Genomic DNA, 18,837 nt, shown 5'->3' on the forward strand with positions numbered 1-18,837 from the left:
CTTTTGTCTGTCCTCACCCTCCCAACACTCAATTTGAGTGGATGTCCCCTGGGTTCTGGTGTTATGTGAGAGTGTAAAGAGCATCTCTCTATCCACTTTATCCTTCCCATGCATAATGTTGTATGTCTCAATCATGTCCCCCCCTCAGGTGTAATTTTGTGTGTCTCAATCACATCTCCCTCAGGAGCCTCTTTTCCAGACTGAAGAGTCCAAACGCTGCAGCCTTTCCCCATAAGGGAGGTGCCCCAGCCCAGTAATCATTTTGGTCACTCTCTCCTGCACCATCTCCAGTTCCACTACGTCCTTTTTGAGATGCGGTGACCAGAATTGGGCACAATGCTCCAGGTGGGCGCAATGGCCTGGCCATTGATTTGTACAACAGCATTGTAATATTGGCCATTTTATTCTCAATTCCTTTTTTAACAGTCCTGAACATAGACGTGGCTTCCTTCACCGCAACGGGGTTGATACTTTAATAGAGCTGTCCCCAGAACCCCAAGATGTTCCATCCCACTCCTGATCCATCACAGACAGCCCCGAACCCGTTCCCTGGATTCAAAAAGGAAGGAAGCCAAAAAGGAAGTGTGGGAAAGAGGATGGGGAGCAAGGGTGGGCTAGCACTGCCTACCTCACCCCACCATTCTTCCTCTTCCAACTGGGGTACAGCATGGGTGGTGAAATGGGTGCCCCTCTGGCAAAAATTGCCCCCATTTGACAGAGTTCCTGTTGCTGGTGGTAGGGAGTTCCAAGGGTGGTCCTTGAGCAGTCACCCAGAGGTGCTGCTGCAGCCCAAAGCCTGTGGCCAGTGTGTGAGGATGGGCTAGCGCGGCCCCCCACATCCCTCTTCTCCATTCTTCCTCTTCCAACTGGGGTGCAGGGCGGGTGGAGGAGAAGTAGGTGCTCCCCCATCTCCTTCGTTGGCCTGAAGAATGACCCAGGTGTGGCAGCGTTCCTGAAGCTGGCGCCTGTGGTGGCAGGGAGTTCCAAAGGTGCCACCTGAGCAATCACCCAAAGGTGGTGCTTCCTGAATCCATTCCCTGGATTCAGGAATGGAGCAGAGGAGGAAGTGTGGGGGAGAGGACAGGGGGTGGGCAAGGGTGTGCTAGTGTGAACCACCCCACCCCTCCAGTCCTTCTCTTCCAACTGGGGTGCAGTGTGGGTGGCAGAGAAATGAGTGCCCCCACGGCCCCCTTCATTCTTCTAAAGAATGGTCCACATTTGGCAGTGTTCCAGATGCTGGTGTCTGTGGTGTCAGGGATTCAAGGGTGGCCCCTGAGCACGTGGGGGTGATTCCAAGGGTGGCCCCTGAACAGTCACCCAGAGGTGGCCCCTGAGCAGGTGGCAGAGGGTTCCAAGGGTGGCCCCTGAGCAAGTGGTGGGGGGTTCCAAGGGTGGCCCCTGAGCAGAGTTCCCAAAGGCGGCCCCTGAGCAGGTGGTGGTGGGCTCCAAGTGTGGCCCCTGAGCAGGTGCCGGAGGTTCCAGGCTGGCCCCTGAACAGTCACCCAGAGGTGGCCCCTGAGCAGGTGGCAGAGGTTTCCAAGTGTGGCCCCTGAGCAGGTGGGGGTGAGTCCAAGTGAGCAAATGGCAGGGGGTTCCAAGGGTGGCCCCTGAGCAGAGTTCCAAGGGTGGCCCCTGAACAGGTGGGGGTGATTCCAAGGGTGGCCCCTGAGCAGGAGCCAGAGGTTCCCAGGGTGGCCCCTAAACAGTCACCCAGAGGTGGCCCCTGAGCAAGTGTGTGGGGGGTTCCAAGGGTGGCCCCTGAGCAAGTGGAGGGGGTTCCAAGGGTGGCCCCTGAGCAGAGTTCCAAAGGCGGCCCCTGAGCAGGTGGCAGGGAGTTCCAAGGGTGGCTCCTAAACAGTCACCCAGAGGCGGCCCCTGAGCAGGTGGCGGGGGGGGGTTCCAAGGGCGGCCCCTGAGCAGAGTTCCAAGGGCGGCCCTGAGCAGGTGGCGAAGGGTTCCAAGGGTGGCCCTTGAGCAAGTGACAGGGGGTTCCAAGGGTGGAACCTGAGCAGAGTTCCAAGGGTGGCCCCTGAGCAGGTGGGGGTGATTCCAAGGGTGGCCCCTGAGCAGGAGCCAGAGGTTCCCAGGGTGGCCCCTAAACAGTCACCCAGAGGTGGCCCCTGAGCAAGTGGTGGGGGGTTCCAAGGGTGGCCCCTGAGCAAGTGGCGGGGGTTCCAAGGGTGGCCCCTGAGCAGAGTTCCAAAGGCGGCCCCTGAGCAGGTGGCAGGGAGTTCCAAGGGTGGCTCCTAAACAGTCACCCAGAGGCGGCCCCTGAGCAGGTGGCGGGGGGGGGGTTCCAAGGGCGGCCCCTGAGCAAGTAGCAGGGGGTTCCAAGGGTGGAACCTGAGCAGAGTTCCAAGGGTGGCCCCTGAGCAGGTGGGGGTGATTCCAAAGGTGGCCCCTGAGCAGAGTTCCAAGGGTGGCCCCTGAGCAGTCACCCAGAGGCGGCCCCTGAGCAGGTGGCGGGGGGGTTCCAAGGGCGGCAGTGCCCAGAGGTGCCGCTGCGCCCGGGCCAGGCTGGCTCTCCGGCGCGCTTCCTTCCTCCCTCCCTGCAGGCACCCAGGCGGGTGGGAGGGGCGGGCAGGCGGGGCCCTCCCCGAAGACGCGAGGCGGCTGCCAGATCCCTCCGCGGCGCGCGCTGCGCGCACTCGCCCGACTTTCCGGCACAGAGAAGTTGGTGCCTGGCCGGCGCGGGAGTGCCAGAGCCCCGCAGCGGAGCGGAGCGCGCCCGGGCTGCCTGCCTGCCTGCCTGAGCCCGCGGAGCGGAGCGGAGCGGAGCGGAGCCGCCCAGTGCCTGGCCGCGGTCCCCGCGCGGGCGCCGGAGCAGGCGGAGAAGCGCAGCCGAGCCCTGGGAGCGCCCGGCGGAGGCATGCCGCCCCGCGCCCCGCCCGCCGCCCGCAGCCTCCTCCCGCCGCCGCTGCTGCTGCTGCTGCTGCCCGTCCTGGCGCGAGGTACGCGGGGCTGCCGGGCCGGGGAGGCCCCGGGACGGTGCCGGGGACCTGCTCTGGGGATGCGGGCGGGGAGGCTTTCGGGGCCAAGTGCGAGCGTCTACTCGGAAGTAAGCCCCGTTAGACTCAGTGGGGCTTACGCCCAAGTAGGTGCGGGGAGGATCGCAGCCCTGGAGCGCAATCCGTGGCATGTCTACTCGGAAGTAAGTTCCACTAGAGTCAGTGCGGCTTACTCCCAGGGAGGTGTGGGTAGGATTGCAAACCTTGGAGCACACTCTCTTAGGTGTGCTTACTCGGAAGTAAGTCCTATTAGAGTTAGTGGGGCTTACTCCCAAGTCGTTGAGGGGAGGATTGCAGCCTTGGACCATCGGCATGTCTACTCGGAAGTAAGTTCCACTAGTGTCAGTGGGGCTTGCTCCCAGGGAGGTGTGGGCAGGATTTCAAACCTTGGAGCACACTCCTAGGCGTGCTTACTTGGAAGTAAGCCCTATTAGAGTTAGTGGGGCTTACTCCCAAGTAGGTGAGGAGAGGATCGCAGCCTTGGACCACAATCCTTGGCATGTCTACTCAGAAGTAAGTTGCGCTCTGGTCAATGCAACTTGCTCTCAGGCAAGGGTGGATAGAGCCTCCACAGCCAGGTGTAGTCTGCCGCCAGTGCCTGTTTCTGGATATTGGCTCTGCATCGGAGCTGTTCTGATGACCTGCAGCTCACCTCGGAGGAGAGAAGCGGGTGTGTGTGTGTGTCTGTGTGTGTTTGTGAGTAAGTCACTGGGGCTTCCAAAGTGAAACCAAACAGACCGGCTCTTCTGCCTGCCTGCCTGCCTGCCTTGGAAGGGCTTCCAGCATGCTCAGAGGTGTTGAAGATGCCAAGGAGCCAGAAGTGTGCAGGATGTGGGCACCGAGCATGGAATCTTTGGTTTGTGCCCCTGTGCCTGCTTCTCCTGGGGAGGAGGGGGTGTGTGCAGTAGTTTGCACCCCCATTTCAGCCCCTTCCCAACTTCTGAAGTTTGGGTGCATAGCTAGTGTGGGTTGTGGAGCTACCTCCAGAGACCAGGGAATGTGCAGGGAGAGATCTGATGATGATGACCAAACTATTCCCAGACTTCATAAAAATCAGTCATTAAATCGGCGGGCATCTTAGGGGACGGTGCCCAGCTGCTTGGCTTGAGCCCCCCCCTCCCCAAGTGCTAGGCCGTTCTGCGCATCATGTTCTGAGTGTCTGTGCATCTTCTGCCAGCCTAGCGCATGTTCTGCAAGGGGGGGGCGCGGAGAGATTGTCTGTGGCTCAGTGGTGCATCTGGGTTTACTGTTGTGTAATGTGGGAACTGACCTTCACGCTTGGCAAAGAAGCCCTTTTCCTTTTATTTTGTGGGGCACGTTTAATGGGGAAAATGCCCCCTCCCTGGTCATAATCTGCCTTTTTTCAGTTTGTGAACATGCGTCCGATTTCCTGTGTTCACAGCGCCCCCCCACCTTCACCTCCCTCTTCCTTTTCTTGACTGTGTGACTTTCTGAAGGCGGATGTCAGATGTCACACGCTCAGCGTGTTCATGTTGTGCAGGGCTCACTAATCTTTCGGGAAAACAGTTCAGTGGAAACTGAACTGATCTTAAAATCTGATACCTTTGATTTGGAAGTTTCCTTGTGATGGGAAAAGATACTTTTGAAAGCATCAACTTCCTCTTCCCCCTTCCCGGACCCCACAAGAGGATTTTTCTTGCACACCTTGAAAAGTGACAATTACTCCTTTTGGTTCTGGAGTTGGGCAGCAGTTTTTCTGTACTTTTGAATTATTCAGTTTGGTCAGTGATTGCTATGGCGGGCAGCTGTTGTTTTCTCCTCTCTTTTTCTGGTGGGGGGGGGAGGAAACGTAAGAACCTAAGAAGAGCCCTGCTGGATCAGGCCAAAGGCCCATCTAGTCCAGCTTCCTGTATCTCACTGTGGCCCACCAAATGCCCCAGGGAGCACACCAGATAACAAGAGACCTGCAAGGCCTCCTGGGAGTTGTAGTTAAGAACATAAGAACAGCCCCACTGAATCAGGCCCTAGGCCCATCTAGTCCAGCTTCCTGTATCTCACTGTGGCCCACCAAATGCCCAGGGAACACACAAGACAACAGGCACAACCTGCATCTCGGTGCCAGCTTGTTTGGGGAGAAGCAGGGATGCTCTTGTGCAGGATTCCTCAGAAGCACAAAACACTCCCCCCCCCTTAACAAAACCTACACTAGCCTCAGAAAAACATGGGGCGGTCTGCAACATGAAATCCCCATCACAACCTGCCTTGTTGAATAGGTCACTTTTCCATCTCCAGTTTGTTTGGTGCGCCCGGGAGCTTCTCCTCTTGCACTTGCACTCCTCCTGCACAGCCAAGGATTCTTGCACATCTTGCAAAGGCAGGGAGTGGTGTGTAAGTACCAATGCTAGGCACACAATCCTCCCGGTACATGAATACCTGTGCTCATTCAGCCAGTGGTCAAAAGACAGCTGGTTTTGGGTTCTTGTGCATGGTGTGCTTTGCAAGGAGAGGGTGTGCAGCTGCGTGGGATGTGCTGTTTGGCGCTGGGAGGTCTGGATCCAAATCCAGGTCTAGATCACCCCCTCAAACCAGGGTGCTGCTTTGGGGAAGGTGGTTTTGGAAGGAGGCAGGCAGAGCTGGTCACTAGTCTGAAATGATGGGCCAACTGCTCAACAGGTGCTTGTTGGAATAAACTTGCAGTCCTGATGGGCAGCCCCAAGATTCCTGAAAGATTATCTGGCGCACAGGAGGGAAGTTGTTGTCGACTGGCCTGGGTCTGGCTCAGTCTTGTCAAGGGTCTGCCTGCCTTGAGAAGCTGCTGAGGCTGACATAAGAACAGCCCCACTGGATCAGGCCATAGGCCCACCTAGTCCAGCTTCCTGTATCTCACAGCAGCCCACCAAATGCCCCAGGGAGCACACCAGATAACAAGAGACCTCATCCTGGTGCCCTCCCTTGCATCTGGCATTCTGACATAGCCCATGACCCTGGGACTTTATGCATTCAAGGCAGGAACGGCTTGGCCTTGGAGCTAGGGGTTCACCCCTGTGTTGCCCTTTCAAAGGGCCCTTGCAAACAGCTCTCCAAAGTGGCTGCCGCTGAACTCTTGTGTCACAAGGATGCCCTTTAAAAGGATCTTCTCCTTCCTTTTCTCCCTGTTTGCACCTTGTCTCTGGTTGACTCAGGACGGCTCTTAGTCGGGGCAAATCCGCCATGGGTCCTTTGGATAATGGTCCTGCAGAAATACCTGCCCCACCCACTTCATGTGTTGGCGCTCAGGGTAGAGCACATTTGGCCACTTGACTGTTTCCTCCTAGGTGGGCCACAGGGTGGCCAAGAAGTGGTGACCAAGTCTGGAGTATGGACCTTCTGCTACTGCAGCCCTGTGACTGGGCAATCTGGGCCAGGGAAGGCCCAGAGCACAGCCAGGGGGCTGGATGCCATAACCTGAAGGAATCAGTCTGTCCTTTGGGCTGTGAGCTTCATCCCCCCCCCCCCCATGGATTAATTGCCTGTGGAAATGAGCCTTTGCAGAGCCAGCCAGCCATCACTTTTCATTGGCCTCCAAATGCACCCCCCCCCAGTCGCTCCATGGAGCCAGCTCACATATGCAGCTGCAAGTCATCAAGTGAACAGCACATGTGTGTCTGTGAACCAGCCCACGGAAAGATCTACTGAGCTCTGAAGAACCTGGGCCACCTCCGAGGTTCTTCACCGAGGCTGCCTGAGGTCAGAGGCCCCATCTGAGCTCTGTAGGAATCCGCAACCTCTTAGTCATAACACCGAGGAGTGTAATTTCGCCTCTACCTTCCGGGAACGGGGAAGGAACCCCACCTCTTGCGCTGCTTTTGGGTTCTGTCTAGTTTCACTTCGCGTTGCTGCCTCTCCAGGCTTGGCCACACAGTCAAGTTCCTTCCCATCTACCAGCAACAAGACAGCCTGCATGAAACTACCTTTTGTGTGTGTGTGTGTGTGTGTGTGTGTGTGTGTGTGTGTGTGTGTGTGTGTGTGTACACACATCTGTTAGGAGCAGGTAGGGATTGAGTATCAAGGGGCTGGTCTGGTCCTGCCCGTTGGACCTGCAGTCAATGCACCCAGAGGTATCTGTAGTCCTCGACAATGGGCCGCTCTGATTTCCCCCCTTTGTTTGGAGTGGGGAGAGAGCCCTGCTCTGCAGCTGTTGCTTTTTCCCACGAGCGAGGAGGGGGGCGTGCTCTCTCTCTCCCGCCTGCTTTACAACTCTCTTCTCCCCTCCGCAGGGCTCCCTTTGCAGCCTGGCTTCTTGATGGTGATGGTTTTTTCCCCCCATTCTTTTTAAAAATCATGAATATCTGAGCAGCAAGACAACTTGGGAATAGCTGTGTCAGGGGAGCGCGGGAGCAGGATGGAGGTGCCGTATGTGCCTCTCTATCTGCCCATCCTCTGGAGGGCCTGAAACCAGATAACCAAGCCATATTTCCTTTCCTTGGAGAACCCACAGGCTAAGTTCTCTAGAAGATCTCCAGCGCAGCCTGCCAAGATGGGGTTATCCAGATCTTCTCCCATGGTGACTGGGGAAGCATTGAACTCTGCTAAGCTGAGGATCGTTGCCCTGGAAGACGAGACCTCTGTGGCTTCTTCTCCATCCTTGCAGGGACCATGTCCTCCCATTGCAGAGAGGGATCCCAGTCAGAGTTGCTGAGCTGGACCTCACTTGGAGGTGGAGGGCCAAACCAAATTTTAATATGGTGTTTCCTGTTCTAGAGACTTTCTGCTCCCTCTGGACCTTGGGGCAGTTTGCAATCCAGCCTGGCTTCATTCTCACATCAGCCTTGTGGTGTAGGGTAGAGGGAGAGAGAGTAATGTTTGCCCAGTGGCTGAAAGGCCTTTCAAGCAGAGCCACAGGCCTGCAAGCTATGGGTGTGTGTGTGTGAGAGAGAGACACACACACAGTTGTCCTAAAAGAAAGAGCCCTCCTCTTATTGATCAAACACTTTCTTGCCTGCCCGCCTGGAGGCGATCATTGGCTGCCACAGGTGATCCCTGTGATCTAAGTACTCTTTGGAGTACTTGATCCAGAGAGCATAGCAGTGGTGCACCATACTGTGTTTTTCGCAGCCTAAGCAAAAATGGCAGGCCTCTGCCCCAAGGAGTCTACAGTTTACAGAAGCACTACCAGCGCTCTGTATGGCACGAAAGCGATGAGTATGTCCTGGTCTCATTTGTTCCCGAAGTACCCCATAAAGAAGATTGGCTACTTTTATTTGGAAGAAAGTTAGTTAGGACCAGATGGGACTGGTGTTGCGCAGTGAGAGAATTCCAGCCTATGAAATGCCCTGCCTGTGTGCCCATCTTGAGTTGTCTCCTTTGGATGGCCACCTCAAAGGCTCCATGCAGACACCTTTTCTTCTTAAGGACCTTTTTTTCTGGGAAAAGCGGGCTGAAGTCACAGCAGCATGTGTCATTTTCCACTTAGTCTTGCTTTTAATGCATTTAAAAGAATATGGCCTGCCCAGCAATTTAACAAACCCAAGTTGTACTTTTTGGTTTCTGTTTGCAGAAGCAGACCCATGCCACACTCGCTGGTGCTCTCTCTTCAGCAGGGTTGACTCTGAGATATCTCTGCTGATTAAGCAAACTGTGGCTTGTAGCCACATGTCGAGTAGGAGTGCACCCTGGGTAATGTTGCGTGCACACTGCAAATACTCTCATTGGCTGCGCATACCTTTTCCCTCTAGAATTGGTTGGCCTGAAAATCTGAGCCGTATTTTTTTTAAACTGAGTGCTTGTGGATGTAGAGATCCAAGATAGTGTTGCCCAAATCTACTGAGATGTGGGCTCTACTCTACTCTACTCTACTCTACTGTACTCTACTTACAGAGTCTCTACTGCAGAGAGCACTCTACAGAGTCTCTCTCTACTCTCTACAAATCTCTTTACTGAGATTTGGGCGCTGGGAAATAGGAGGGGTCACTGCAGACATCCCATGGGTCCCTAAGAGTGTGCCATGACATTCTAAGTCATTGCAACACACACTTTGGGACCCCTGGGATCAAAGATGTCACCAGGGTTTGCATCATCCGGTGCAAGAACTCATTGCATCTTCCCCATGATAAACCTCCTCCTGTACCAGACCATACAGAATAAAAGATCATACAGAATTAAAATATCATACGCACAACCTAAATGCCCTAGGGTTGGGGTCACCCCCATTAATTTTATTTATTTTAATATATAACAGAACAGGGCAGCCAGCAAATCACTAACCAAGAAAAAACCAGTGACCAACTTGATGGCACTCACGCAATTGAATAAGAGTTCTAGTATTAGAACTCATGATACATGGAAATGAGAACTGACTCATACTAACACCTCATTGGTTCCCTGCTTTGTTATAACAACACCTCATTGGCTCTCAGAACAATCTGTCTCTTTGGTCAGTTTTGAATTAAGAAAATCCACTTTTTGTTACATAAGGCAGTTGCGTTCTCCTTTTCTGGTTATATGTCCATAACTTTTGATACAATACAGATATTTCAACATGGTTTGTTTCTATTCATTCTGCATCGAACAATATATAACATGATGGTATTCCAAGATGTCACAATTTTGGCTAGTAGTGGTGTCAACCCCTGAGTGAGGTCTGCACCCCCTGCAACTCCCTAGTGACGCCACTCCTGGGGTAGGGTTTTGGGGTGTGCTTGCTTCCACTGAGACCCTCCCCTTCCCACCACCTAACCTCCCTTGGTTTAGCCCTTTCCCTACCCGGATCCGCCCCTGCTGCCCCTTACCTGCTGCAGTGGGGTGTTCACGGGCAGCTTGCGCATGCACAGAACTCCCACCATATGCGCCGGTGGCTCTAAAACGCATGATGGATGGGGGTGTGGCCATCTGCAAATTGGGGTGGGGTTTCCTTCCCTCGTGGGGACGTTGTGGAGAAAGGATAAATGGGATGAGATCCACACCTGAGTGTGAGAACCACTGAACTTGTGGTTAGTAGCCAAATGTAGGGTGAGTGGAGCGTCCGGTGACCCTTGTTGTGTTTGTGGAGCTGGCGGTCACAGGCTCCGTGTGTGGCCTCTCTCCCCCCCCCACCCCTGCGTGCTCCCCAGTGTTTGTATCCTTGGTGGTGACTCTCTCTCTGCTCTCCTTGCAGGCTTCCGCTGTACTCAGTCTTTTGACAAGTGCCTAAATGGAGGGAGTTGTGAAACGTACCCCAACGGAACAGAAGCATGTCTGTAAGTATCTCCTGGGGCTTGGGCAAAGTGGAGTTTTGTGTGTTGACGTATCTGGCCAGAGAGCAGCTCACCTGAAGGCGAGTTGGATGGAATCTCCAAGTTGTAGGAGGACTCTTTTAAAACATTGGTTTAAAAAAAGTGTGTGGCTGGTGTGCACTAGTTTTAGTTTGATATGGGGAGTAGGTGATGGGCCAGTGGGGTGGAGGGAGTGTTTGATTTCTTGTGTGATAAGCGGATGCCATACAGTGGTCGGAGCAGTGATTTTTGATAATATTTTCTTATGGCACACTGACTTCTATGATCTTCTTGTGTTCTTTGCCTCTTGTGATGTCACTTCCAACTTCCAGGAGACTCTTCCTGGTTCTGCAGCTCTGTTTTTAGGGCAATTGTCTGTACTAACAAATTGTCTGTCCCTCTTCTTCTGCCGGCAGAGGGTCAGACAATTTGTTATTACAGACAGTTGCCCTAAAAAACAGCGGCAGAACCTGGAAGAGTTTTTTTTCAGCTATTTTCACCCATGGTTCTCCAAAGTCCCATGACATACCAGTGGACCTTTTGTGGTATGCCAGTGTGTCGCAGCAGACTGGTTGCAAATCGCTGGGTTGGAAGATTCTGACTTGAGATGGTGGGCGGTGGAACCTTTGAAACCCTTTCTAAGACAAAGGACAAATCGAATCAAGGTATTGTGGATGGAGATGGAGGATGTCCGGCCTGTTGAATTAAGGATGGAGCCATTTTGCTTCTCCTAGGGCAGTGTGGCTGTGCTGGTATCTGCCTGCACTTGGCATGGAAAATGCACAAAGTGCTAAGGGGATACTTCCCTCTTTAGACATGCAGTTGGTGTGCTGGATCAGAAAGGCTGTAGTCAATTGTGGCCGTATCCCCCAAATCTTTGTCAGCCTGTGCCTTCTCTTCAAGTTCCCATGTTTCCTGTCAAGGCATAGCTGAACTTTTTTGCTCAGTATCCAATTCAAACCCCCAGCTTACTGGCTGTAGCCTTAGAATCTCAGCTACGAAAAGGGCATGGTTTTGGCTTCATGAGTTCTTGTGAGGACAAATAAGAGAGAGAACATCAGAAGAGCCATGCTGGATCAGGCCAAAGGTGCATCTAGTCCAGCTTCCTGTACCTCACAGTGGCCCACAAAATGCCTCAGGGAGCACACCAGATAACAAGAGACCTGCAACCTGGTGCCCTCCCTTGCATCTGGTACTCAGAGATGGGCTACCTCAAACCCGGAGTTGAGATGCAGCCATCATGGCCAACCTGTCTCTCCTGCATCAATCTGTCCAATCCCCATTTAAAGGCATCTAGGCCAGGTGCCATGACCACATCCCATGGCAAGGAGATGAAGCACATTGCCGAGAGCTTTAAGGAGAGGTTTGTGTTACACCTGAGCAATCCCAGTCTTTCTGTGTCCATCAGTCTAGTAGACCCATATTTCTGTGTGATTATAGTCCTCTACCAGTTCTGTTTTGTACTGGAAGCAAGAAGATTTGCTGCAGTGTCTTTTCTAACTTGCTGGTTCCAAATTATGTTCTTATAAGCTTCCCTTGCGGAATGTGGGTCTGGTATATACAACAAAGTTAAATGAAAATTTGGAAGGAGACTTGCTGTCATCTTCGTGAAGTTGCATTTAATGGCTTGCCTAGTGATGCCTGAGCTCCTTTAAGCTTCTGTGGCTGTTGGATCACAGGAGCAACAGGTGCCAGGCTGAAATGACTCTACATAGTCAGCAACTCAGGCCAACGGGTGGCCCGTCCTTGACACTTACTCGTTCCTGCCATGTAGATTCTCACACCTTTCCCAGATTCTTTGCTGAGGAGGCATCGGTAATTGCCCTGAAGGGCAAAGGAGAGCAGTATCAAGTGGGAACAAAACAGGAGGTGGGGGGGAACCCTCAAACTGGTACCCCGAAAGGCTGGTTTATCGTCTTGTGTCAGTGCTTCCTCTCTGATCCTGGCCCAGCCTAATTTTTGTTATGCATGCATCTTCGTGGAGCCTGAAAATGGGTCGGTTTCCTCCCCTGCTCTGCTTTGTCTGTGCAGCTGTAAACGTTGGTTGTCAGTTGTGGTCCTCTGATGGCCCTTCTTCCTTGTTTGGTTCATGGATCCCAGAGAACCTGCACTGGATTTGATGTGCCTCAAAGAGTCAAAGAGAAGTGCTTTGACTCTGGAGCACCTCGAATCCATTATGGGTTACAAGCCGTGATGTGTATGTGCAACCTCCTGATTTTAGAAATGGGCTATGTCAGAATGCCAGATGCAAGGGAGGGCACCAGGATGCAGGTCTCTTGTTATCTGGTGTGCTCCCTTGGGCATTTGGGGGGCCGCTGTGAGATACAGGAAGCTGGACTAGATGGGCCTATGGCCTGATCCAGTGGGGCTGTTCTTATGTTCAGCTGACAAGTTTGGGCACCAGGATGCAGGCCTCTTGTTATCAGGTGTGCTCCCTGGGGCATTTGGGGGGCCGCTGTGAGATACAGGAAGCTGGACTAGATGGGCCTATGGCCTGATCCAGTGGGGCTGTTCTTATGTTCAGCTGACAAGTTTGGGCACCAGGATGCAGGCCTCTTGTTATCAGGTGTGCTCCCTGGGGCATTTGGGGGGCCGCTGTGAGATACAGGAAGCTGGACTAGATGGGCCTATGGCCTGATCCAGTGGGGCTGTTCTTATGTTCAGCTGACAAGTTTGGGCACCAGGATGCAGGCCTCTTGTTATCAGGTGTGCTCCCTGGGGCATTTGGGGGGCCGCTGTGAGATACAGGAAGCTGGACTAGATGGGCCTATGGCCTGATCCAGTGGGGCTGTTCTTATGTTCTTATGTTCAGCTGACAAGTTTGGGCACCAGGATGCAGGCAGGTACTCCCTGGAGTGTACTCCCTGGAGTACACATGACTTCTATACTGCAGCGAGTCATGGACTCTTCGCTCACAACAGGAGAGGAAACTGAACGCATTCCACATGCGCTGCCTCCGACGCATCCTCGGCATCACCTGGCAGGACACAGTTCCAAACAACACAGTCCTGGAATGTGCTGGAATCCCTAGCATGTATTCACTGCTGAAACAGAGACGCCTGTGTTGGCTCGGTCATGTCGTGAGAGTGGATGATGGCCGGATCCCAAAGGATCTCCTCTATGGAGAACTCGTGCAAGGAAAGCCCCCTACAGGTAGACCACAGCTGCGATACAAGGACATCTGCAAGAGGGATCTGAAGGCCTTAGGAGTGGACCTCAACAAGTGGGAAACCCTGGCCTCTGAGCGGCCCGCTTGGAGGCAGGCTGTGCAGCATGGCCTTTCCCAGTTTGAAGAGACACTTTGCCAACAGTCTGAGGCTAAGAGGCAAAGAAGGAAGGCCCATAGCCAGGGAGACAGACCGGGACATACTACACTTGCTCCCAGTGTGGAAGGGATTGTCACTCCTGAATTGGCCTTTTCAGCCACACTAGACGCTGTGCCAGAACCCCCATCCAGAGCGCGATACCATAGTCTTTCGAGACTGAAGGTTGCCAACAATTTCCCTGGGGCATTTGGTGGGCCGCTGTGAGATACAGGAAGCTGGACTAGATGGGCCTATGGCCTGATCCAGTGCGGCTGTTCTTATGTTCTTAATGCAGTTGCTGGGACATGCCTGAAAACATGGTCCCACTCTCTTGCCAAGTTCAGGTAATGGGAAAGTGTGCTGGATTCTGGGATTGAGCGATTCCAGTCTCCAAGAACTCTGGCTCGGCCAGTTGAACCCGGAATGGCTTCCCTTAGTCCCGTTTGTTCTCTGAAATGGAGCTGTCTCTGTAGGCTCTGTGGAGTTTATGGGAGTTTATGTGGAGTTTAATGGGACTTACTCCCAGGGAAGTGTGTTTAGAATTGCAGCCCCAGAGATTGAGCTGTAAGGCGGGACTCCCCTGGAATCTCACCTCTGCCATCATCTCTCCAGGTGGCCTGGGGCAAGCTGCTCCCTCCCTCCTGCCTTAACCTTCTGCAGTACGGGGCAATCGTACTTGCTCACCTTACAGATTACATCGGGATAGTATGTACAACGTGTTTGGAATGCTTGAGGTGCTGTTACAACTGCAAATGTTGGTTACGATCATCCCAAATGGGATCTGGTGTGGAACTTGGGCGCTGCAGAACTCTTTACTTGGAAGAGAGTTTTTAGAGCCCCCCCCCATTCTGACTCGCCCGTTTACCCAGCAATGCTGAAATAAATTCTGCAATGTCCAAGTTGCCCCACTCCCTTCCTGCCTCTCAGATTTTTTGGGGGGTAGCATTAACAGTCATGAACCTCCCATCCAAGCACACTTTCATGGTAGTAGAGCAAGTCCTCACTTAAAGTCATTTTTTAAAAAGTTGTTATAAAGCAGATGAGGAAAAAAAAAAATCAATTCCCGTCCAGGGCTACTATCTGTGTGGAGTTTGCCTGTTCTCCCCTTGAGTTTTCTCCTACCCAGGAAGCTCTCTTTTATTGCAATGATTAGTCTCACAGTAGAAGTGTTTTGGGTCTTTTCTTAAGAAGTTTGATGATGTTTGTGCGGCCAGAAAAATGCTGCTGGAACCATCGCTCTTGTCGAGGTTTATCAATTAGCCTGCGGTAAAATTAGTCTCGTTATGAGCCGGCGCGCCTGAAGTTGCCGTTTCCAGGAGCCTCTCGACAACTTGAAGTGAGGACATGAGAAAGGGAGGGAGTTTGGTGGAATTTGCTTCCAAGTGTGGCTTGGAACTGAGAGTGAAGTTCCAAGAGGTTGAAGTTCCAAGAGGTTGAAGTGAAGTTCCAAGAGAGTGAAGTTCCATGGAGGTTCCCTCTCCACCTGTTGCGAGCAAATGCAAGGGCAGGCACACTCTCTTCTGCGAGGTCCCTAATGAAGCCGCTCCCCCCCAATAGCACTGCTAATCCCAACTGTTGAATGGCAGATTTTTTCAGGGGGGAGGGCGGGCGGGTGGATGACTGCACTAGTGTGTCTGCCTCCGTTCTTTTTGCTGTGCCCCCGTTTGGCGTCTTCTGTTTGCCCAAGGGGAGGGAGAGAGAAGCCTTTAGCAAATTAATCGGGCACATGAGCAATTTAAGGGACAAAGGCTGGGCGCCTTTGTGAAGCCCTAATGAATGCACGCCACTATTTTTTTTCCTTGCCCACAGAAGCTGCACCAACGCTTGACGCTCTAAATCTTGTTTTCTTTCATTCAGGGAGCGACAGCTGGGATTCGGCCGAAATTCGGCAGCTATTGTTGAGGGAGGCAGATTAATGCTATGTGACTAATCGTGGAGGGCTTCCCAGAATGCATAACTCTCTCCTCTGTCCCCACCTCTTCTGGTCATTCTTTCTCTCGCTCTTTCTTCTTCTCAAAAAAAGCCCTCTTGTATCCCCCTGATTTACATTGGAGGTACAGATGGCAGCGGAATCTAATTAGGCTTGATGTGTGTGTGAGCTCTCGCTCCAGAGTCTGCCCGGATCCTTCCAGCGGCAGAGCAGAAGTTTTCAATGGCTGAGAAAAGTTGGCTTGCAGGTTACCAAGACAGCCTGGAAATCTCAGGACCACGTCTGGAAAAATGTCAGATGTTTTGCAGTGGTCATGTGCAAGGCTCTTCCGCAGCTGAGCAGCTGCAAGCTGAACGAGGTGTCTGGATGAATCTTTTAGGTCTGGATCCTGTGGCAGCCCCACATTCACTATGAGCAGGTGTCTATCCCTACAAGGAGTTTGAAAATTGGAGCAATAAAATCCCAACGTTCTCCCTTGCCGGGACTTCAGGTGTTCTCAACAGGTGCCTTCAGCAATCTGCACTGGAATGGCAACGACTGCTTGAAATGCCCTCAAACAGCCTTGCCTAGGAAAAGGGTGCAGGCTGAAAAGAGATCTGGCCTGTATCACTTTCTTGGTGAGGATTCCTGGCAATCCACTGCATTGGTTGCAGTGCCCGAAATTTGGTCTTTTGGTCAATTTGAATGGGGTGCTGAGTTAGAAGAGGTGTGAGTTAGTATTAGTTACAGTGCGGCCTCCTTATTTGTGAGCTTGGCACCCACAGATTTGACCCACCACAGATTGCAAAATTTGGGGGGGGGGTTTGATTCTCAAACCCAGCAATTACACAGCACTCAGTTATCTTGTTTGTGTTGTGCCGCCATTAACGCAAGTGATTTCTGTATGTCTTTAGGGCGCAGTCCTAAGCAGGTCTACTCAGAAGTAAATCCTAGTGTGTTCAGTGGGACTTACCCCCAGGAAAGTGAGGTTAGGATTGCAGCCTTGGGCTATTTCCCTATGTCAATAGACACAATTTACGTCAATTTACTCAATTTCCACATAAGAGCTTCATTTTTCTTACCAGGACTAGATCATCTGGAAAATTTCTTATCCAGCTGGGGTTCTTATGTGTGGATGAGGAGTGCCCATTGTTGTAGTAGTAGTAGTAGTAGTAGTAGTAGTAGTAGTAGTAGTAGTAGTAGTAGTAATAATAATAATACAGGTATTTATATACCGCCTTTCTTGGTCTTTATTCAAGACTTTATTCAAGGTGGTTTACATAGGCAGGCTAATTTAAATCCCTGTAGGGATTTTTACAATTGAAAGAAGGCTCTATCTTTCAAGAGCCACAACAATTCAGATGTTTCGTTCTGATCTGGTCGCACATTCTGGCCTCCATCCTCCCACGCTCAGAGCTGATGGAAATAGCTCTGCTCAGCTTGTCAGCTGCTTCAAGGTCGCACGGTGCCAGTGGCCTCGAACTGGCGACCTTGTGGATGTTATCTTCAGGCAAATGGAGGCTCTACCCTCTAGACCAGACCTCCTGCCCTGTTCCTGTACACGGAACTCAATGTTTGTGACAACATAGGAAGTGGGAAACTGGCTTGCCTGAGTTGCACCCTGGACCTGCTAAGTGCAGGATTGTCAGAACTGACTCACAGCGGCTCGCAACCTCAAGGCGGATGGACCAAGGTGTGTGCAAAGGGGATGCCCACTGAGCTGTGGCTTCCTCCCAGTGTAAAAAACTAGGGGCACAATCCTAACCAACTTTCCAGCACTGACATAGCTGTGCCCACGTGGCGTGCACTGAATCCTGCAGTGGGGAGGCAGTCGAGGGAGCCTCCTCAGCGTAAGGGCATGTTTGTTACTTGGGGGGCTGCATTGTGGCTAAGCCAGTGCTGGAAAGTTGGTTAGAACTGAACCCTAAGTGGGTTTTTTTTTTCCTACTAGAGGTGAAACATTAATAACAATGGATATTTATTGCATGTGAAAAGAGCTGCATTTAGGGATAGCTATTATATATGTTCATAGGTTTCCATGGCCAGCAATAATCCAACCTTTATTCAGGTGGGAAGACCATGGTTGTGTCAAAGAATTAACAATATGGATTCTAATTCTTTGAGACAACCACAGTCTTCTCACCTGAATAAAGATAAGTTAAATTGTTGGATTATTCTAATATTTTTTTACTTGTGTTGAGAGACTTTTTTTCCCCCTAAGCCCTAGAAAAGATTGGGCTCAGGGCCCAGTCCGATCCAATTTTCCAGTGCCAGTGCAGCCGTACCAGTGGGGTCCTGTGGTGGGGAGGCAGTCACAGAGGCCTCCTTAATGTATGGGGACATTTGTTACCTTATCTTGGAGCTGTGCTGTGGCTGCACTGGTGCTGGAAAATTGTATAGGATTGGGCCCTCAGATACTCTTATCACCTAGTTATCTGTGGGGAGCTGGAATTGCATCTGGGCGAGTCAGCAGTTGACAAAAGTTGGTTCTCTTTTTTCTGCTAGCCGCACGTTTGTCAGCTTGCTAGCCCAGATGTACCAGTGTTGGTGACCTGCAAGAACAACAGAACAAACTTTTTGTTTAAAAATAAAATAGAATTAAAATAATAATAATAATTCCCATGCCTGGAGAAGTTGCCTCTTCTCTCCAGGCTCAAGAGTTTGGGGTCTAACTCAATATGACAGCCCGAAGGGTGTACTATATTCTGTGTCACTCTTGCAAACCTAATGAGAAACACTTGTGCATAAGAAGCTGGAGAGAGGAAGAGAAATATGTGTTTGGAGGTGGCAATAATGCTTTCGAAGCCACCAGCGACGATGACTGGCACAGTTTTTTGCCAGTGTGGTTTTGTGGTGGGGCATATTAACTGCAGCTTTGCAAAATGGGGCCCCCTTGCTTAAGCTAGACTTTTTCCCTCCAGATCAGATGAAAAGGTTTTTCTGAGGATCACGGAGCCTCGCAGTGATGGGTACTAATTAAACCTTGGCATGGCTGGATTTCTGGACTGGCACCCCCACTCCAGTTGAAAAGGGGTGCTCTCTTTTTTCCAAGCTTGTGGCAACGCGGGACACCGCTTTCCCAGCTACGCCCTCCGTCGCTCACTTAGTTAAAAGCAGATGGTGCTTTTGGGTGGCGATTCAGAGCTTGGACAGGGCAATACGCTTGGCTGCTTTATTATCTGACCCACAGCTGGGCTTGTTCAGAGCAACCTTCCTGGGGCAAGGACTTTCACCCCCCTCTCAGCACCCAAAGACCTGTTGAGAATTGCTCAGGGGGAGCCATGGGTATGGAAGTGTTGAAGCCATGCAGCGTGCCATCCAATCCTAGGTAGGCATTGATAAGCCCTGTCCTGGGAGAGTTTTTGATCTGTCCATTTGGGGGAGCCACCTTGGTGCAAGATGGGGAGCAAGATGGTCACATGGGC

At 52.1% G+C, this 18,837-nt stretch overlaps 1 protein-coding gene across 1 annotated transcript in view; it reads left to right on the forward strand.

The window, feature by feature from the left end:
- The first annotated feature begins 2,670 nt into the window (after positions 1 to 2,670).
- Positions 2,671 to 18,837, forward strand: part of NOTCH1 (notch receptor 1) — a 787,535-nt gene continuing 771,368 nt past the window's right edge. The window contains exons 1-2 of the mRNA XM_066610802.1: positions 2,671 to 2,951; positions 10,102 to 10,183. Of these exons, the coding sequence (XP_066466899.1) occupies positions 2,870 to 2,951; positions 10,102 to 10,183 (164 nt within the window). The 5' untranslated portion in view covers positions 2,671 to 2,869. The remainder of the gene's footprint in view (positions 2,952 to 10,101; positions 10,184 to 18,837) is intronic.

Source organism: Tiliqua scincoides, chromosome 16, assembly GCF_035046505.1.
Source record: "Tiliqua scincoides isolate rTilSci1 chromosome 16, rTilSci1.hap2, whole genome shotgun sequence".
NCBI classification, from domain to species: domain Eukaryota; kingdom Metazoa; phylum Chordata; class Lepidosauria; order Squamata; family Scincidae; genus Tiliqua; species Tiliqua scincoides.